At 38.3% G+C, this 22729-nt stretch overlaps 1 protein-coding gene across 1 annotated transcript; it reads left to right on the top strand.

Moving 5' to 3' along the window:
* Positions 1-4489: 4489 nt before the first annotated feature.
* ptgs1 (prostaglandin-endoperoxide synthase 1) lies at positions 4490-22729 on the top strand. The gene is made up of 11 exons (XM_056236810.1): positions 4490-4647; positions 4728-4826; positions 6692-6808; positions 7555-7695; positions 17046-17189; positions 17380-17561; positions 17959-18042; positions 18604-18850; positions 19929-20215; positions 21336-21483; positions 21824-22729. Exons 1-11 carry the CDS (start codon positions 4641-4643, stop codon positions 22168-22170), a joined length of 1803 nt encoding a protein of 600 aa, XP_056092785.1. The 5' UTR covers positions 4490-4640; the 3' UTR covers positions 22171-22729.

Here is a 22729-nt window from a genome sequence, read left to right on the forward strand (position 1 = left end):
GGCCTGCCCTCGTAAAGGGCCCCCCAACCTAAGTTGGAGGCATCTGTCAAGATCACTTTTCTCTTTGCAACCACACCCATACTCATTCCCGACTGATACCAGTCGGCTGCTTTCCAGGGAGCCAGGGCTCTGATGCAGCCGTGGTTCAATTTTTATACATTGCTTTTTTTAGCCAGCACTGGAGAGGACGCATGTGCAGTAGTCCGAGCTGGAGTACTGATGAGGCTGAGGCCATAAGACCCAGCATCCTCTGAAATCTCAAGAGAGATGCGTACACGCCCGCTCTGAAGGATGCCGCTAGATGCTGAATAGTGAGAGCGCGATCTGAGGCACGCTATCATTTGTATGGAGTCTATCACTGTTCCCAGGAAAGAAATATTCTGGCTGGGAGACAATGTGCTCTTGGAAGCATTGATCCTGAGCCCTAGGCATTCTATATGGCTGAGGAGCCAGGATCTGTGAGTTATCAACTGTTCCTCTGATTGGGCTATAACCAGCCAATCATCAAGGTAGTTTAACACTCGCACGCCCCGCTGTCTCAGGGGGGTAAGTGCTGCGTCCATGCACTTCATAAAAGTATGAGGTACTAGTGATAGGCCGAACAGAAGTACTGGTAAGCCTGCCCCTCGAAGGCGAATCTGAGAAAGGGCCTGTGATGGGGCGATATCTGGATGTGAAAATAAGCATCCTTCAGATCCACTAAAAAAAAAAAACAATCCCCTGGGCGAATCTGCGCAAGGATTTGTTTGGTTGTCAGCATCCTGAACGGCCGCGTCATAAGCGCTTTGTTCAGGTGTCTGAGGTCTAGGATGGGTCTGAGGCCGCCATCCTTCTTTGAAATGAGGAAGTAACGACTGTAAATTGTGCGTACTTTATAGTGGGCACGTGACCTACATATGACACAGACCGAAAAGTGCTATTTTCGTGCTTTATTTGTGTCGCCGTAAAAACGGCGTTTGTTTGCAGATGAGCGTGTTTCACTACAGGCCCTTTTCACTACAGGCTTTGGGAGGAAATGGCGCATCACCTGCGACGCTTTCTGAGCCTCTGTGTAGCGTTCCGCGTCCCTTGCCTGCTGGGCCGAACAGACCGGTGGTGGAGATAGGGGAGTCTAGAAAACGCCGCCTTGTCTGCATCCTTCATGTCAGTCAAGTTTAGCCACAGGTGCCGCTCAAGCACTGTCAGGTTCGCCATGCTCCGTCCGATCGCCTGGGCTGTAGACTTTGTGGCTCGCAGGGCCAGGTCTGTGGCGCTGCGCAAATCCTTGAAAGCATCTGGTTCAGGTCCAGACTCGTCCATTGCACGGAGAAGTTTGGCCTGAAAGACTTGGAGTACAGCCATGGTGTGAAGCACTGAAGCAGCTTGGCCAGCGGCGGCGTATGCACTGCCGGAGAGAGCTGAAGTGGTGCGGCAAGGCTTCGATAGATGTGATGCTTTAGCTCTCCATCCTGTAGCGGTTGGTGTGCAGAGGTGTGCTTCCTCGAGGGGAGCAATCGTCTCGTATCCCTTTTCCAGAGTGCCGTCTATTGTAGAGAGCGTCGAGGAAAATTAAGTCTTCAAGCGAGCTGAGTAAGGTGCTTTCCATGCCTTAGTCAGCTCATCGTGAACTTCCGGGAAGAAGGGGGCGGGTCTCTGCAGAGGGGCCCCTACAGGAACCACTCTTCTAGCCAGCTGCACGTGGGCTCCTCGGGCGAAGACCACTCGAGCCCGAGGTCTTCATCGACCTTGGTGAGCACGAGGAGAAGTTCAGCGTCAATGCTCGTCCTCGCGCTGGCTTGTGTGGACGGTGCGGGGCCGGAAGCAGAGCCTGCCCACTCGTCACAGTCGGATGCAGTGATAGAAAGGCTGTCATCCTTCTCATCCTCCTCGTCCAATGCTCCAAACGAGACGCTCGCATGGAGGGGCGTTGGTTCGCCTGCGTGAACATGACCGGCGAGGGAGTTTCTCCAGGAGATGGCGAAGCATGTGGGTACTGGCTCGGCATGAGTTCGCACGCCTTATTCCGCTCTGGCATCCTTTGTGAACTGCGCTTTTTATTGCGCGGCTCGATCAAAGGGAAAGAGAGAGCGGGAGTCGCGGGGTCGTCGTCAGCTATGGGAGTTTTCCCATAGCATAAGCCAGCCTAATGCAATACAAGAGACCTCTCGAAAGGGAACATTGATTATGATGATATGACTTCATAATGCTTCACGCAAACACTGTACGACAAAAAATCTGATCATAAAATAAATAAACGTGAAATAAAAAATTTTTTGCAGAAGGAATGCTCAACAAACAGATGTGGCTGCCAGGAAGGAAGAGGGGCTAACAGAGCATGTGTAACATGAATATCATCTCTCTCATTTCCGACTGGTGAAATATATCATGTTGCAACTGCCCCATATGTTGCAACCACCGTCCCTATAGTATACATTAACTACATTTACAGTATTAAGCAAGCCATGCAGGTAATTAGAGGAAGATACACATGTGGGTAACCTGAGAGCTTTCAAATTTGTTTTTATAATGTACAATACTTTGTGAATCACAGTGAATCACTCATTGCCACATCCTTCCCACAAAGTTTGAACTACCAGTGAAATTCAGATTTGGATTTTAACCAAATCCTTCACTGGCATTTAAGTACTAAAATATTTTTAAGACCATTAAATAGTTCTTTTAGAAAATATGTAATTTGCTGTAATCAAAGTTACCGCAAAATCAGTAATATTGGAAAGATATTAAGATAAATGAACCATATAATATAAATATGCTAAAGGTGCTTCCTCAATGACAAATCATCAATTACACACGGTGCTTTCAGTATACAGCTGAATGCCAGATAGGTGTTTACATGTACTTTCCTGTTGATCAGTTCAGTCAGTTATTCTACAAACACTTGGGTTTGAATATGTTTAGCTGTGTAGCAGTTTTGTAATCATTAAACACTAGAATTCAACAGGAATATCCTCTTAGCCATGGGGGTGTTGTGATGCTGCATAAATTTGTTCAGCTGACAGCATCATCTACAGATCTGATGAAGAACTGCTTTATATATATGTTCAGGAATTAAATTATGAAGTTAAGTCTCCATGATGAGGCAATAAATTGTTAGATGTAGAAGTGCAGGAGTAGTAGATGATTTGATTAATGCATTAACCAATAGCTGAAAGTGCTGAAAAGCTCAAATCACCTCAGCTATAGGTTGTGAATATTTTCTTTGGTCTTCTGTGTTTTATAGGGAAGAGCGGGGCATGTTTACAATAGGGTAATTTATGAGAAACTTACCCTGCGGGGCTGAAGGGTGTGATAGTTGGGCGGTGGAGCAGACAGAGATTGTAAAAAAAAAAGTCTGATCGTAAAAGTTGGGGAGGCCTTTTACTTGCGAGCCCCTTTAAACTGTTGCTTAACTAAAAGCCATTTAGTGGGGAAATTTCTTTCAGTAGTTTACAATTTGTTGGTCAGTTCCAAAACTGATAGGCCTAAGTGTGTGAACAAGTTCAATTAAAGATTATACACATTTTCTCCAAGATTGTCAATATTATTGTTATTAGTATTGTAATTGCCTAAATCATCATTGAATTTTACATGCATGCCATGTTCTTTCCTTTTAGAAAAGAGGGCAGTGGCCATCCTTATTTCACTGAAGTTCAGCTTCCTACACAGGGCCTACAGCCATGGTAAGCAATGATTTTGAACCATGTTAAAATCACCTGCCTGCTTAGGCAAGTAAATCGTTTGCTAAATGAGATGCATGACGTTACAGCAGCAATGCACAATTTCTTTGTGTCGTTTGCAACATTTCTGAAAATTGTATTGATACATTTTCATCTTGTTTACGCCTGTAGCTAATAGACTATAACATATTTTCATTAGGCTATTATAATCCCAAATGCAAAGTGTTTGTTGTTGTTGTTGCTGTAATTTCATGGCTGTTTGGACCATAAAATAATCTTCTCTGAAGTAACAAAGTTAAGTTTATTGGAATCTAATTGATACTTTGTTGTAGACTTTGTAATAACATTGAAAAATACTGTTGTGATGCATAATAATTTGTAACATTTTGAAACCAAACCAGTCATTCATTTCAGTTCCTTCTTCATTTTTATTGTTACGATTAAACTTTAAACATTGTCCTATATCTGATTAATCTTCATGAATCCTTGTTCCGATGATCCTTCTTTATAAGTAGATAATTTATGGGGCCATATTAGGTTGGGCTTGCACGTATAACGCGCGTCAGTTGCTCAACAGATTGAGACACGCGGTGGCGCAGCAGTAAACTCATTCTTTTTCTTCTCAATGTGTTCTTAAAACTGAACTACTGTTACAAGGCGAGATCCATTTCAATTTTTGTATTGGGGATTTTAATCGCGAGTTTAGTCTGAGGCGAAAGGGTGGAGTTTCCTTTAAGGCTCTTAAGTTTTTATTGTCGTTCTAAAAGTTCCACTTGAACGATATTTTCTTATCAGTCTGCTAAAAGCCCCCCGACTCCGCGAGTGACTGCACGAGCTGACTTTGGCTTAAAGGCTTGCATGGGAAGATAAACGACATGGAAATATTTATTTGGAGTTTTTTCTTTAACACCGCTTTTTGAATTTTTTGTGATTTGGTATTGTAATCGTATTTTTTATTTAATTAATGTTGCGTTCCAAACTGCAATGAAAGGTGAGCAATTCATATTTTTGAATCTCTAAGTTTTATAAATAAACTTTGTGGCAAGCCCTATCTCATATCTTGCTTTGCAGCGTTTAACTTTTTCCTGAAGTGGACATTTATCCTGCTGCTGAGTCTCTCTTTATGTGTTGGTGAAGAAAGTGAAGAAAGCCCAACTTCATTAAACAATGGTAAATATCACAATTATTTGTGTTATGGTTTAAAAAAAACATATTTAACCAGTATTTATTTAGATTGGTCAGGTAAACTATAGTTTTGTGCTTTTAATAGATTTAGAAGTGACAATATTTTAATTTCTCAATATTTTCTCTCAAACTAATTTTTCTAAGGCATTAAGGCATAACCTATCATAACAAGCCTATTTAACATACTTTGAATTTTGAACCTTAAATTAGCCTCATCAAAGTGTCATTAGTTTAATCATATACAGCTAAATGCTCAAAAAGTCATTTTCTCAACAAAAATTAATAAATTATTATATGAATATAAAAAGCAAACCTTTTGTGTAATACTATCTGGGTATTAATAAGCCTGTTAAATCTCACAACAGTTTAGTTTATCACTGAGATTTACAGCATGACTCTTTTTCCATTCATCCTCATGGAGGAATGCAAGCAGCAATGAACAAGTCTGATCTTGATTGGTTAGTTGTGGATGCTATCTCTCTGTTACGCCAGTCTCTCTGTTTAGGTTTAGTCCACTAACATATAAAGTGTAGAGGCTTTGTGTTTTGTAAATCGTATACGTTTTCTCAGGTAGTGGTTGTGTTTCTCTGCTCACTGTTGCATGTGCATGAGCTAGATTAAGTTTGTTCAGTAATGGAGTGATGGAAAGTACTGGAGAGAGTAGATGATTTTGGTTATCTGCCACACAATTTGTGCACAGTAACCACATTTCATTCAAAATTTCCACTATTTTTAGGCGGTGTCTGTCATAGTGTTGTCAAGAGAAGTAGGGTCATGCCACTGGCAACCATGAGCGAAGATATGAAGTGTCTTGTATTTATGAATAAGCCTTATCAGGGGAAGCCCCTTGTCTCATTCCTATTGAGAATACATTAATAGTATCGTGAGAAATGTATACAACATTTAACCAAAAGCATAGTTTACCAACTCACTGTGACTGTACAATACTGATAATTTCACTTATTTCAAATGTTACATTTGACACCATGAAACAAATTAGTGCAGAATTTCATACCATTTCGGTCATGGTTACAAAATCATCTATTGCCATTATACCAACATGAATCCATCATATCTTCCAGTTAAAGTGTAAAAAAAATAAAATCCTGGAAACCCTGAGAGCTGCATACAAAAACACATGATGCATTTGCCCTGATGAGGCATGTTGTAATGGTTGCGTAAATCTTCAGATATAATCTCCGATCTAAACTATGCCTGGAATTCTGTAGTAAATAAGATTGGGGAGCGCCGGGGAGTCATAACACCAAATGAAGCCTTTTATAACTTTAACTTTGTATTATGGCTTGTGTTGGAAACTCAGAAGTGAAGACCAGGAGACTCGTTGTATCTTCAGCTGGATTCTTCATTGAGAACAGGAGCTGTTGGTAGCTGCAGTCATCAAGTCTAACTAAGGCAGTGTACATAGTAGTTTATATAGATTTTAGGAGTCAGTGCTTACTGCTTAGAAATGGAGACAAAGCACCTGGCTGACGACCTTAAACAAAGCATGCAAATGAATTATCCAGGTATAGGAACTCGCCCCAGACTCCCAGTGTTATCAGTCCTAATCCAATAAGCATAACTATTCAAAGAATGGAGAAGGGGCTCCAAGAGCTAATAAAGACAAAGGGTGAGAGTCTCAGTAATCTGACTCATTTGACTTACAATAAAGAGAAAAGGACTGGTTGGAACCTCTTGCTAAAATCTTTGCTTAACTGAATCATTCATCTGATGTCATCATCTTTACCTTAAATGCTAAATACAATGTACTTCCCTATAGTTTTTCATGCGATGTTCAGCAGATCTTAAACAGATTCTTAAATTTGTATTTCCACACTTGTTTTCTCCAGTGAATCCTTGTTGCTATTACCCTTGTCAAAACCGAGGGATTTGTGTTCGATATGACATGGACAGATATGAATGTGACTGCACCAGAACAGGATACTATGGAGAAAATTGCACTATACGTATGTATCTTACTCTTATCTCATTCTGACTGTAAATTTGTACTGTACTCTTTGACTAAATGATGGACTGAGCTACAGGCTATAATAATGTTTTACCATAACCTGAAATTTTAAGGCTACCATTTCTTTCATTTTGATATTAACCTAAGCTGTAAATTAAGCTGTGTGTACATAGTGGCAGCACATAAATTTGCTGAATTATTTAAACAGAACAATAAACTATCACAAATGTTTTGGAAGCAGAAACCTCTTTTGATACAGTCCAACATCTGTGCCAGCCTATTCCTGGCAGAGAGAAAGGCTCAGGACCAATTTTTACTCCCCCATAACCCCCAAGCCAGCCCTGCTGTCTGTCTTCTTTTCCATTTCTCTTTTTATGTTTCTACTTCCTGTCTCTCTCAACTATTTGGCTCATGTGATCTGGCTCAATAAAAGGTTTTGCACAAAGTTTCAGTGAAGTTATCATGTTTGTGTTGGTAGGATGACTGTGTTATATAAAATACAAAAAACAAAACAATGATGCATGTGTTTTGAAAGAGCTTTATTTTCTAGAATAATTAGATTGCTTCATTTAGTGTCAATTCAGTTTGAATACATGTTTTCAAAGTAATTCCGAGACACATGTCTAAAGATTTGGGCATATAGTTTACCATTGCAGGGTGTATTCATAATCCCAAACAGTTGCAGCTTCTCATTCTTTACTAGAGTCACACTCTCCACCTCTTTTCTTCCTCTCTCTTCTTCAGCTGAGTTCTGGTCTCGAGTCTCTCGGCTCCTGAAGCCCAGTCCTAATGTTGTCCACTATATCCTAACCCACTTTGACTGGCTATGGGACATCATCAACAGAACGTTCCTCAGGGATTGGCTCATGCAGAAAGTGCTCACAGGTTGGTTTTGTTACACATACTTAGCATGGCTTGTGTTCATAATTTTGCTCATGTGTATTTATGTAGGATCATTACAGGCATAAATAGTATAATTGGTTCAGTTTGTCTCTTGCGTAATTCACTAATGCCTTAAGTCACTGTTCCTTCAGACTTAGACATTTGTTAAAGCATTTGTTAAAAGGGACTTCTAGCTAGATATGGGCCTGGGAGTTCGACTAGTCATACCAACCAGCTAGCTATATAAGTTTATATAGAATTTAAAATTCTTTAATATTTTTTTTTTAAAGTTACCATGAAATCAAAATTGACTATTCTTATTTTTATATTGCAGTATTGGAATATTGCAGTATTTATTATAAATTATTTTTCAATCATATGCCCTCATAATCTTTAATCAGAATAACTTCTAACTCTTGCAACAACATCTCTTCTCTTCTCTGATGACATGTTTACCAGTGCAAGGCCGGAGCAACCTGTAACTTATGAGAGCATTTGCAAAACACTAAAGTCCAATGGTCCAATCAAGTCCCACCCTACATCTTTCTTGTTCAAAAAGCTGTTTCACTCTGATATACATCACAATAAGGAAGAAAACACTATTGCAACTTTTTATGCAACTTTAAAGGTGCATTCAATAGTTATTTAAGTTGCGTCAGCATTGCTGTTCTTTTTGTACTTTAAGTATTGATTCCACATTGGTGTTAGACGACTAGATGATGCTAGAACTGCCCGGTCCTGCAGATTTGCCTTATACAACATTAGGAGAATCAGGCCCTTCCTATCAGAACATGCTACACAGCTCCTTGTCCAAGCACTTGTTCTATCCAGACTGGACTATTGTAATGCTCTCCTAGCAGGTCTTCCAGCTTGCACTGTCAAACCCCTGCAACTGATCCAAAATGCTTCAGCTAGGTGGTGCTTGGGGTTGACCTCAGCACCTCAGATGGCTCAGCACCTCAGATGGCTCAGAACAACATCTCGATGTTGAACCGTCATCTTCTCTGACTGTGCCAGAATGAGCCAGTCGTCAAAGTAATTGAGAATACGAATGCCCTGAGTTCTCAGTGGAGCTAGAGCAGCATCCATGCATTTCGTGAAGGTGCGAGGTGACAATGCTAGGCCGAATGGAAGAACTCGGTATTGATACGCTTTTCCCCCAAAAGCGAACCTCAGAAACTTCCTGTGATGGGGAAGGATGGAGGAAATACACGTCTTTTAGATCTATCGTGACAAACCAGTCCTCGGACCTGATCTGACTCACGATAATAGGTATGGTTAGAATTTTGAATCTGAACCTCCTCAGAGACCGATTCAACACCCTGAGATCTATTATAAGACGTAACCCCCCATCCTTTTTGGGAACTATGAGGTTCTGGCTGTAAAACCCGGATTTCCTTTCTTAAAGAGGAACCTGCTCTATGGCTTCCTTTGCTAAGAGGGACTGAACTTCTTGTTCCATGACCCGACCATGCTCGGGGCTGACAAGCGTGTGAACCACCCTGCTGAATTTCGGTGGGCGATACTTGAACTGAATTCTGTACCCTTTTTCCACTGTGCGCAGGACCCACTGAGATATATTTTGAAGACCTTTCCAGGTGTCTAAATACATTGCTAGGGGGACCAGTCTCTCAGGAGCCAGTACTTCATAGAGTAAACATTAATGTTTTATCAGCACACAGACATTAAAGTCTTTGGCTGAGTATCTACAGTACTTCCAGACCAGACCAGACCACACATGTATAGTTTAGATATAAATTCTGCTTGAAGTCTTGGTCGGTGGATTAGATATTATCTGTTTTCTTTTGCTTTGGCAAAACTGTCTATAAACTAAATGGCTTGGATGTAGTTCAGTTGGTGGTGTATCTGAGCAGGACTACTGATAATTGTGATTAATGTGTGTGATTGTGCTCTGCAGTTGTTGTCAGAACAAATGGCAGGGTGTGATGAATTTAGCTTGGTTGTATTTCTTTTCTTGTAAAGGGAGTCTCCTTTAACTCAGCATCCTTCCCTTATTTACTCAGTCACTACTCTGTTTTGAATGGCCCCTATACTGCCGTACAGCCCCTTTTTTATCATTTCCTCCCAGTTGGCACTCTGTAATGTTTTCCTGTACAGACATTAAAGTCAGTTAAGCTTTATTTAATGTGAATGTGGTGGCAAGATACACCAGGGTCAGAGGAATCTATCATTTCATTCTGCACTCATTGCAATGAGTCCAGTCGGCTGTTGCCATGGCAATGCTAATGTACTCTGCAAGAGGCCCTCAAATTCCTCATGTCCTTCCAAAAAAAATCCTTGCTGGAGCCAAGTTACTGATTATCCCGAGGTACTGTTCCAGGGAAGTGAAATGGAGAGCATGTTAACTCAGAATAAGTCTACCTAGTGGTGTTGCTCAATTGTTTGTTGATGCCTCCTGTTTAAACGTGCTTCCATATTACCCCAATATTAGCAGTTACACTTTATTGAAAAAAAAAAACATTATTATCCTTTTTGGTCTAACTTTATATTAGGTGTACTTAGGTCCATTGTTGTACTGCAAAACAATTTTGCTGCAGTTGAGGTTTGGTGGTATGGTTAGGTTTAAGGGTGAGTTAAGGTGTAAGGGAAGGTCAACAGTGTAATTGTACAGCACATGCATTTACAGAAATTAACTGCAGCTATAATTACATGAAGGTATTTTAAAAATATAAGTACAACATACAGTAACATGTATGTACACAATAAGTGCAATGTATCAAATGATTAATTTAAATGTTAGTACAAAGTAGTCAAGGACACTTATCATACAGTGGGTCCTTATTTTTATCTAATAAATGACAAAATACAAAATCTATAGGGGGAGTCTGGGTATGGTGTTAACACTTTTTTTTCACCATCTGTAACTCAAAAAAGGGGAAAATATGATAGTAATAATAATAATAATTCATTACATTTATATAGCGCTTTTCTCGGCACTCAAAGCGCTTTACATAGAAGGGGGGAATCTCCTCAACCACCACCAATGTGCAGCATCCACCTGGATGATGCGACGGCAGCCATATTGCACCAGAACGCCCACCATACACCAGCTTATTGGTGGAGAGGAGACAGGGTGATGAAGCCAATTAGTATATGGGGATGATTAGGAGGCCATGATGGACAGAGGCCACTGGGCAAATTTGGCCAGGATGCCGGGGTTACATCCCTACTCTTTCGAAAGATTTTTTGTGACCACAGAGAGTCAGGACCTCGGTTTAACGTCTCATCCGAAGGACGGGAATATCATGATTGTGTTGTGATTGTCAAAAAATTTGGTAACTAAACAGAATTTCATTAAGTTAATGACAACATGTTACAATGTTTACATGGTCCAATAACTGATAGGCTACTGTTTTTATTAGCACTTGTCTCTAGTAATGGGTCTTTCATGAACCCATGTTCATTGCATCTGTCAGGTGACAAATGAACGAAAGACTCGGCTGGTAAAGTAATTATTTATGTTCCCTGTAAATTATTTTTGACTGCATAATAATGATTTCTTAATTAAGAATATGATCAAGATTGCTTAGGTGGATGTGTTTGGGGAATGTGGCTTTTAAATGTATAACATTTAAAGCCACTTAATGAACGAAATGACTCGAAAAAAGATTAGTTTATTTTGATGAACGAGATCGAACGAGAGTCAGTAAAATGATCCGAACTTGCCATCACTACTCGTCTCAGATTTTAATTCACAAGCTTATGAATCGATTCTGATCTTGATTCAATATCGATTAATTTGGATAAATATCAGGTACAGTAGCTACATGTTAATTTTTTCTCAAGGTAAAATCTCTTTACTAATGCTGTAAACATACAGGGAGCCCTGTCAGCTGGTATTATTATTAAAGGTTAAAATTAACAACTCAAATTAATATAATATAATAATAATGTTATATTTTTAATGATATGAGTAAAAATATAATATATAATATGTTAGATTTAATAAATATAACATATTTATATATGACACCACCCCACTTTGCTTCACAATCTTTCACTGCGTGAGAAAATGAATGTGTGGCGTGAGGACGTGAGAGCGTGAGAACAGTGTCAATTGTGTGACTCACGCGTGAGAGTTGGCAGCCCTGGGACTATCAGAGTAACACTGGTGACAAATGAATGTTGTTAACACTGTAGTGCAGACTTGGTAGGCCCAAAGACTGCATAGGCCACATTTTACCCACACTTCCTTTGGCTCTGACTTTGAGGTCTGAGTATCCTCACCACTGGCTTTCAACATTTTCCTTGCAGCTGATCTGGCTGACCTGCCATTATTTGAAACCTCATCAGTTCCTTTTTTAAAAACACTGGCAGGCATACCTCTATCTGTCTTTCTTTTCTTTCTTTCACTGACATTCTGTAAAATTATTTAAAATAAACTGTTCTTAGTTGTATGTAAGGGGATGGTTGTTACACTTTTTAAAGATGTGTTGGTATCAAAGAGCACACCCAAGTTCCTAACTGACGACGAAGACTTGACAGAACATCCATCAAGTGTTAGACTGTATTCTAGGTTATTACGTTTTTTTTTGTTTTTTTTTTGTCTAATAATTAGAATCTCCGTTTTTTCAGAATTAAGTAGTGGGAAATTACTAGTCATCCAATTTTTTTTATATCAGCTTTGCATTCCGTTAATTTTGTGAATTGGTAAGTTTCGTCGGGGCGGGAATAAGTATAAAGCTGAGTATCATAAGCGTAATAGTGAAAGCTAATGTCATGCTTCCTAATGATTTCTCCCAAGGGTAGCATATACGGGGTGAAAAGCAATGGTCCTAGTCCTTAGCCTTGAGGTACTCCATACTGAAATTGTGATCTATATGACATCTCTTACTGATTCATTTCAGTAAGTTGTAATGTATCTTTCAACATACCTTCTGATGTTCATTAATGTTTATTTAATATTAACAAGTAGTAAGAGAGGATCGGTTCACAAAGCGCTTGAACTGAGGCGCTACAGCGATCTGTCAAACAGCACAATAAAGAGCGCCAAAACTGTATTTATTGAATTTCCTGATAAAATTGACAGAATTTGAAAGCTGATACTTAGTTTCATGTCAAAGTAACCTGCTCTATCTTGTCCGTCTGTGTCAGTGTCCACTTTGCTTCGTGATTTTTCACTGCGTGAGAAAATAGATGTGTGGCGTGAGAGCGTGAGAACAGTGTCAATTGCCTGAGTCTCATGCTGAACACTGGTGACAAATTAATGTGATTAACCCTGGAGATCAAACTTGGTAGGCTCAAAGACTGCATAGGCCACATTTTATCCATACTTCGTTTGGCTTGGAGTTTGAGGTCTGAGAATCCTCACCACTGATCTGGCTGACCTGCCATTCTTTGAAATCTCATTAGTTCCTTTTTTAAAAACACTGACAGGCACACGTCTATCTATCTATCTATCTATCTATCTATCTATCTATCTATCTATCTATCTATCTATCTATCTATCTATCTATCTATCTATCTATCTATCTATCTATCTATCTATCTATCTGTCTGTCTGTCTGTCTGTCAAATTATTTAAAAGAAAATGTTCTTAGTTGGTTCTAACACTTTTTAAAGATGTGTTAAATCCCACCCAACCCCTGTCAACCATTGTTTAGCTAGCGTATTAGCATAATGGTTTGAAATTAGCAGGTTAAAAATGCTTCACGTTTGCGGGGGAAACTACAATTTCAATTATTTTATCTTCAAAAGTTTAAATATGAAATCAATATATACTGTATACTGGTATATACTGGTCAAAAAAATACATTCTTAGCTTATCTGTTTTTTTTTATTTATAAAATCTGCATGTGCCTATTTCTAGCCTTGACAACTGTTCATATGGGATCTGAGAAGAAGTGGGTAAACTGAGATGATCTTAGGACTCCCAGCTTATCCCTGATTGGTGGTGTTCCAATTGGTGAATAAATTAAAAGTATGAAATATAAAAAGAAAGGAGGAATAGGAAATGAAAGAAACCATTTTTTCAAAAAATAAAAATCAGTTAATTTCCAATCCCGCAATTCTTTCCAAACCCATAAGATGTTTTAATGTGGGATGAGACGATGGTAATTTGTAAACATACCTGTAAAAGTAAGGGAGATCAGGTCTGGTTGTAACATGGGGGAGATATAACACCACTAATTCCACCAATCAGAGATTAAATTGTAGTTTATCAGGCAAAATGTGATGAATTTTAACCTGCTAATGCACCATTATGCTAATATGGCTAGCTAAACAATGGCTGACAGGAAATGGAGTGGGATTTAACACATCTTTAAAAAGTGTTACAACCATCCCCTTACATACGGTCACAAACTGTCAGTTTAGTTTTAATTTTAATGGACTTTTAGTTGTTGTTTTTTCACTCACATGTTCTCCTTTGTCATAGTTTCCTGCCAATCATCAGTTTCCATGGACACTAATCTTCATCACAGCTGTTCGTCATTTAGTTCATCCCCATGTGTATTTAAGTTCCTCACCTTCACTCAGGGCCAGATGTACTTAGGCTTTTGCGCCCAATTCAGGCGTATTTGTTTCGCAAAGTGCGCATAAAACCATGTATGTACGAACGGGACGCACCGAGATGAAAGCGCAGACTGCCTGTCGCGGGAACTGAAAATGGCAAAATGCGCTTTTCGTGTCATGCATATTCATTCATGGGATGGTCAAGGGGAAAGTGGGAGTGTCACATAAAGAGATGAGAGGGGAAGCGTAAACTGCGTCTAATTATGAATTCCGCGTTATGTACAGAAAAAGCCGGTGAAAGCGCACCTCTATTTTGCGCTGAAAATTCTCCGCCTCTTAAAAGCAGGTGTAACTTAGGAAGCGGGTTTCCTGGCATATGCCTCCTGGTGAAATGGCAGCAGTAATCCGAGCAAGACGATAGGCTAAGGAGACGAGCTGAAAAAATTTTTGCCACAAGAATCACACTTTTTCAGTTGAGTGAAAACGAAATCATTAAGCGTTACAGATTAAGCAGCTACGCAATATTACAGTTACTGGAAGAAATAAAAGATGACATTGAATCTCCGACTCAGCGTTCACATTCCATTCCAGCAGTTGTTAAACTCCTCGCTACATTACAATTATTGGCATCAGGATCATTTCAAACAGTCATAGCATCAGCAGTGAGAGGAGGAAGCCCATTCAATTGCGCGTTTAAATACACGCAATTTACGGTATAGTGGGTGGGGACAGGCGCTGATTACCTGATGAACTGCAGGTTTGGTACATAACACGCACACTGCGATTTCACACATCAAGCGCTTTCTGCGTCTTGGCCATGGCGCTATTAACGCTGCGTTCGCAAATGTACATCTGGCCTTCAGTGTTTGTCCGGTCTTATGTTGACATCTGTTTTTGTGCTAGGCCTTCTGTGGATTACTATTTTGATTTTTATTAAACTATGTGTTTTGAATCTTCTTCTTCTGCTTCTTCTTCTTCTGCTTCTTCTTCTTCTTCTGCTTCTTCTTCTTCTTCTGCTTCTTTTGCACCTTGCTGACACATACATACAATGTACAGAATGCCAGTGAAAGAAAGAAAAGAAAGACAGATAGAGGTTTTCAAAAAAGGAACTGGTGAGGTTTCAAGGAATGGCAGGTCAGCCAGATCAGTGGTGAGGATTCTCAGACATCAAACTCAAAGCCAAGGGAAGTGTGGGTAAAATGTGGCGTATGCAGTCTTTGGGTCTACCAAGTCTGCACTCCAGGGTTAACAACATTCATTTGTCACTAATGTTACTCTGATTGAGTATTCACACGTAGATACACAAGCTCACACACACATTGACAGTGTTTTTTTGTTAGACCTATATGTTCTTTGCACAGGTAAGGTCCTTGCACACTGAGTCCGAAATTTTCGTATGCGTTTTTTTGTATCCATGATTCGGTGGCTCTGAATTGTCAAAACACCATTCAAAATGTTTGCTACGGATGCGAAAAACGCAGACAATCGAACCCGATCAGAATTTTTTTATGAAGTTTCGGAGGCATTGTGTAAGCGTGATTGACAAAACATGAGGTCGTATTTATTTTTTAACGTGCAAAAATTTCGGACGTGAATTTCGGACTGGGTGTGCAAGGACCTGTACACTGGAGTTGAGTCAAGTGTTTTATTAAGCATAAATATAGTTAAGGAACTTTGTTCTAGTAAACTAATTTGCACACACTTGCACAAACAGAAACTGGATTTGAGTTATGATCAGTCACAGCGAGAGAGAAATTGTTTTGAATTGTTCTATTGGATTGTTTAAATAAACCTTTTTTTGAAGCATATTGCATAGTGCGGCCTCTTTTTGCTTCTTTAGTTAAATTGTTTCAACTTACCCAAGCATGTGCTACAACCTACCTCAGTAGTGGCCTCCATTTCTTTCTTGACACCAACCAGTAGCGAACAGTGACTCTCGAACCTTGGCCCTCTCACCCCCTTCCCTCGTCGTAAGTAGAAAGTAAACTCAGCCTAAAATCATTCTACCTTACTGTTCTCTTCTATAATACTGCATGTTACCTTTGACAAGAAATGCCACAATCAAACATCAGAGTGAGTGTGAGAGTTATCACCAAAATGAAACAAAAAGTCAATGAAACAACATCACAATCAATGTCTTTTTAGCAGAATATGGTGACAACTGGCCAGAAAACCAACAAAATTGAATGTAAGCCGGCTCATTATGACATCAGACCAAAGCACATTAGCGACATACACTTCTGCATCATAGACGGTGGCTCATAGTCCAAAATCGCATACTCTCTTGAGTAGGTACTTATACTGAACAAGTAAATACTTCACAACCACTAAAAAAGTACGTTCTATAAAGTATGAATGTGTGTACAGTAGTATGAATGTACTATTTTTGCCATGTTGTCATTATCATGTGACCATCCAACTTCAGTTACGTCGCTTCAACTCCATTCACAAATCCTCTCCCGTGGCCTCATGGGATAAAGTATCCTTCATTTGCACACTTCAGAACCTCGCCAGAAATAGGTCATCCAGGTACTTTTTGCCTACTCTTTTATGAGTACTGTGATTTCAGACATACCAGTTTTGCCACGCACTGTCTTTTCGCCTATATAGTAGGGAAGTATGCGATTTCAGATGCAGCCAGTGAACAGCGATCATGGCATTTTGGAATCCATCACCACAAACAAGCAATGTTGTTTCAAAGTGAGCTTGCTATTGCTAGCCTCTCCAAAATTGCCTTCCATTTTTGGTTGTTGGCTTTCAATAATAGGAAAATGTATAGTGGTCAACTGCAATGCCAAGCTTGTTGTATCATTTGTTTTATGTTTTTCTAGGTATCATTTTGTCTGGTTGTGTTTTTAAAAAAATCTCCCCTTTCACAGTAAGAGCCACCTTAATCCCAAGCCCCCCTACATACAATTCCAAATATGACTACTTGAACTGGGAGGCGTATTCCAACATCACCTACTACACAAGGATTCTGCCACCAGTCCCTCAGGACTGCCCCACATCAATGGGAACCAAAGGTAAGAGACTCTGGTCATGCAAGTCTACTCCAGATCAGTGAAGCCTCTTCCCTCTGAAGGACACATGATCTGAAAATGTATTTTTTCCTCATAAGAAGCAATATTAAAATGCTCTAAGGCAAGCATATCACTAAACTAAAGTCACCGGAAATACCTTTGCTGTAATACAATCATTCCATGTGTCTCTCAGGAAAAATGAAGCTTCCAGACCCCAAGCTTCTTGTAGAGAAGTTCATGTTAAGACGGAATTTCAGGCTGGACCCTCAGGGAACAAATTTAATGTTCGCCTTTTTCGCTCAGCACTTCACGCACCAGTTCTTCAAGACTCACAACCGTGTGGGACTTGGGTTCACAAAAGGTCTAGGTCATGGGGTGAGTCACAATTTTTAAAATGTAACATAATATCTCCTAATAAGCTTATCAATTAAAGTGTTTAAAGTGAACCTGATGTTTTTTCACAGTAGGATATGCAGGAACCACATCCATCCACACTCATATTACATATAATGTTGGAAGGACTGGGGGGAAGGGCTGGGTCGAAAAATGTTATCTCATTGTCAGCACACAAGCATACTTTAAGTTCATATTTTTATTTCAGCATAGGCTATATAAAGCCTTGTTACCTCTTGTTACCTCTTATGATTGATTGTTTAAATCAGTGTTGTATGCAATGAAAACTAAAAAGTAACTTAGTTTTGTACTGTATTTGCTATTCGCTGAGTGTCTGTATTTAAAAAAATACAATTTTAGATTGCATTTTGAAAACTAGGTGGATGCTGGACACATTTATGGAGATTCTCTTGATCGCCAGCTGGACCTCAGACTGCATAAAGATGGGAAATTGAAGTACCAGGTACTGTTCACATCAGGCATGTTGTGGAGTCATCAGTCATGCTAGGCTGAGCATGTCTTCAAGGAAATGTCAGTCTGTTTAATGCTTATTCGTGAAACAGCTCCTAATAGTCTCACTTTTACCATTCTTCTACCATAAAACAATTTACATTCAATCATATTTACATGTTTTACAAATTATATATACATTATAATTCTGCTTGTGTTTCATGAACGAGACCCTATGCATTTTAAGTTGCTTCATGTCACAGCTTTGTGCAAGTATTTCCTTCTGAATGTGCTTCATCTCATAGTGTGGGTGTGATTATAGTTTTAACATGTGGTTTTTGTTAAGCGTCAGTGATGTCATTTAAAATACTGCACACTGTTTAGTCTAGTAGCAGTAAATACCGTATCTAGTGTGCTTGGTTGGTTAATGTGAGCATATGGTTCACTAATTAAAAAAACTTTAAAAGAGATTTCAGGACGCTGGTACTGAAAAAGAAATAAGAGAGAACAAGAAGTATCGAAACATCTTCTCAATTCTGTATTTTACCATAGTTTTTCTGTTTGGCTAATGTAGGTTGTCAGTGGTGAGATATACCCCCCTACTGTGCTAGATGCACAGGTCAAAATGAGCTACCCACCGTCTGTACCTCCGGAGAAGCAGTTGGCCATTGGACAAGAGGTGTTTGGACTGCTGCCGGGTCTCAGTATGTACGCCACCTTGTGGCTGCGTGAGCACAACCGTGTGTGTGATATCCTGAAACAAGAACATCCGACCTGGGGGGATGAGCAGCTGTTTCAGACTGCCAGGCTAATCATTATAGGTAAAGATTTCCTCAGATCCATATAAAAATAGTTTGATGTCGAGAGAATACTTCAAAATATATACCACTCAAATGATGTACTTTGCAGTAATGGTTGTGTGCCATTTAGAATGCCTTTTAAATTCCAGTTCCATTCCTGAATTTGAATTAGGATGTAGAACTGTAATTACAATATTACAATGAAGTTTTGTTATATATATATATATATATATATATATATATAATTTATACATATGTGACCCTGGACAAGAAAACCAGTCACAAGTCACACGAGTATATTTGTGGCAATAAATCGATTTTTCTTTTATGCCAAAAATCTTTAGGATATTAAGTAAATATCATGTTCCAAGATATTTTGTAAATTTCCTACCGTAAATATATAAAACATCTACTTTTGTGAGTGAATGCAGCACAATCGCGAACATAAATGGACAACTTTAAAGACGAGTTTCGTTTTTCTTTTCCCGATTTTAAAATAGTTGTATTCTGGCCAAATATTGTCCTGTCCTAACAATACATCAATTGAAAGCTTATTTATTCAGCTTTTTTTATATGATGTATAAATCTCACTCAAAATTGTGACCCATGTGACTGGTTTTGTGGTCCAGGGTCACATATTATCATTTATACATATAATTTGTCATACAAGAGATTTTTTTTTTTTTACATGATATTTCAGTATATTTATATTTAACAAATTAACTTTATTGTCGAAGTAAACTCATTAATTGAAAGAGAGACAATTCATAAATTATGTGTCTATTTCAACTCTGGTGTCTTATCCTAGTGCTATTATATTATATTATATTATATTATATTATATTATATTATATTATATTATATTATATTATATTATATTATATTATATTATATTTATATTATATTATATTATATTATATTATATTTTATTATATTCAAATCTGTTATGTAATAAAAAAAACTCAAACACTGAATATCCTCTATGCTATTCCATCAAATGTAGGTTTTCAAGAGTGCTCAGTTTTCCTTTGTGGTACAGTATTTACATAATGTCAGTTTTTACTAATTTATTGTAAAATGTTGACTCCCTAAACTCAAGGCGAGACCATTCGTATTGTGATCGAGGACTATGTGCAGCATCTGAGCGGTTACCGGCTGAAGCTCCGGTTTGATCCCAAGATGCTGTTCACCTCACAGTTCCAGTACCAGAACCGCATTGCTGTGGAGTTCAGTCAGCTTTACCACTGGCACCCGCTCATGCCTGACAGCTTCCACATCGATGGAGATGACATTCAGTACCCTCAGTTTCTTTTCAACACCTCTATCCTCACCCACTACGGGGTGGAGAAGTTGGTTGAGGCCTTCTCAACCCAACCCGCAGGACAGGTAATGGCACCATGAGGGTCTTTTTTTTTTTTTGGGTTTTCATGAGCTGTATGCCAAAATCATCAGTATTAAAACAATAAAAGACCTGAAATATTTCAGTTGGTGTGCAATGAATCTAAAATATATGAAAGTTTAATTTTTATCATTACATTATGGAAAATAATTAACTTTATCACAATATGCTAATTTTTTGAGAAGGACCTGTATATGTGTAGGTATAATCTTATGGGTATGTTTCTGAAAAACTCAAATGACGGTGTGATTTATGTTAGATAAACATTAATCCTTTACATCGGAGCATAATCAGCCCTGTGTGTAGGATCACACATAATATGTCCCTGCAGAATATCAACAAAAGCTCTGCAGAACCTTGAACTAATGTTGATAAATGGTAAACACTGAATTCCACATTCCAAAATTCTTATGCTCACCAAGGCTGCGTTTATTTAATAAAAATACACTAAAAACATTTATATTGTGAAATATTATTACAATATAAAATAATTGTTTTCTATTTTTATAAATGTAAAAATGTAATTTATTCCTGTGATGTCAAAGCTGAATTTTCAGCATCATTATTCCAGTCCTAAGTGCCATATGATCCTTCAGAAATCATTCTAACATGCTGATTTGCTGCTAAAGAAACATTTATTATTATTATCACCATCAATTATTATCACCATTTTTGTGGAAACAATGATACCATTCACTAAGAGTAAAATTAATACTTTTATTCATCAAGGATGCATTGAATTGATCAAACGTGAAAGTGAAGACATTTATAATGTTACAAAAGAATTCTGTTTAATAAATGCTTTAATAAATTTAATAAATGCAAATAAATTACATTTTCAAATATTCGGTCACTTAAGTTTAGAGTCTAATTCTCACTTTTATTAAATAAATGCAGCCTTGGTGTGCAAAAAAAAAAAAAACAGGCACTGTAGATATGTATGTGTTTACTTATTTTTAATAGATGAAAATGTCATTTCACCAAGGAATGTAATGTTTCTCGAAGGGATTTAACGTACAACATTTTTTTAAATGATCGGTTTTATTTATGGTAAAGATGGCTTATTTTGTATTTTTTTTTATTATAAATCTCTTTGTGCTGGAACAGATTGGAGGTGGTCATAATATTCACCCAGCGGTGTGCAAAGTAGCTGAGGGGGTCATCATTGAATCGAGGGAGCTTCGACTTCAGCCCTTCAATGAGTATCGCAAGAGATTCAATCTGAAACCCTATACGTCATTCTCAGAATTTACAGGTATGATTACTTTTTTAAAGCTTCATTTACAATAAAAAGTACAAGGAAAGAATCATGGACAAATTATCATCATAAAGAGCTTCTGTGGTTTCTTGAATGCTCAGTGTATATATATTATTTTTAAGAGGTCCGCATGTATTTGACTCATCATTCATTCTTAAGGGGTAATGAGAGAAATGAAGACAGGCTGAAAATTCAGGGTTACGTTTTATATACTTAAAGTTTAAACAATGTTTGGCTGCTTATTACACAACACATGCGCTACCCATCTGCCCACATCTGCACACAATATTTATGCAGTGTGTATTGGCTGTTAATGGCTGAAATTATTGTTTTACAGGAGACGAAGAAATGGCTAAAGAACTAGAAGAACTCTACGGTGATATTGATGCGCTGGAGTTCTACCCAGCTCTTCTTCTAGAGAAGACACGACCTGGTGCGATATTTGGCGAAAGCATGGTCGAAATGGGAGCCCCATTTTCCCTAAAAGGCCTGATGGGAAATCCCATTTGCTCCCCTGACTACTGGAAGCCCAGTACATTTGGGGGGCAGACAGGCTTTGATATAGTAAACTCTGCTACTTTGAAGAGACTGGTTTGCCTCAATACAAAACGGTGTCCTTATGTATCTTTCCATACTCCTCCATCAGATTATAAACAACAGAGGACATCTCACGGTGAACTTTAGCACAGTGTACTTCTCGAATCTGTTTTAAGTCATAGACCACAATTTTGATATTTAATAAGCAGCTTAATGATATTCAAGTAATTGGATAAAATGAATTAACTTGTAAACCAGAAATGAACCAGTAATACGAGTTATTAGAGAGTTGTTATTTGTTACAAGGTGATTGAAGAATCATTTTTCATAATATTACAATACAATTGGGTAACACTTTACAACAAGGTTCATTAGTTAACATTAATGTATTAACTAACATGAACTAACCATGAGCAATACATTTGTTACTGTATTTGTTAATCTTTGTTAACGTTAGTTAATAAAAAATACAGCTGTTCATGTTAGTTCACAGTGCATTAACTAATGTTAACAAGATTTGTATAATGTATTAGTAAATGTTGAAATTAACAGTAACACATATTAATAAATGCTGTATGCGTGCAGTTCATTATTAGTGCTAACAAACTAATGAACCTTATTGTAAAGTGTTACCATACTGAATGCTTTTGCAATATGAAATAATGTTCAGAAAGAACACACATGAGTATTTTATGGACTTAATTGA

Source organism: Rhinichthys klamathensis, unplaced genomic scaffold (assembly GCF_029890125.1).
Source record: "Rhinichthys klamathensis goyatoka isolate OS25496 unplaced genomic scaffold, OSU_Roscu_1.1 h1tg000019l_1, whole genome shotgun sequence".
NCBI lineage: Eukaryota > Metazoa > Chordata > Actinopteri > Cypriniformes > Leuciscidae > Rhinichthys > Rhinichthys klamathensis.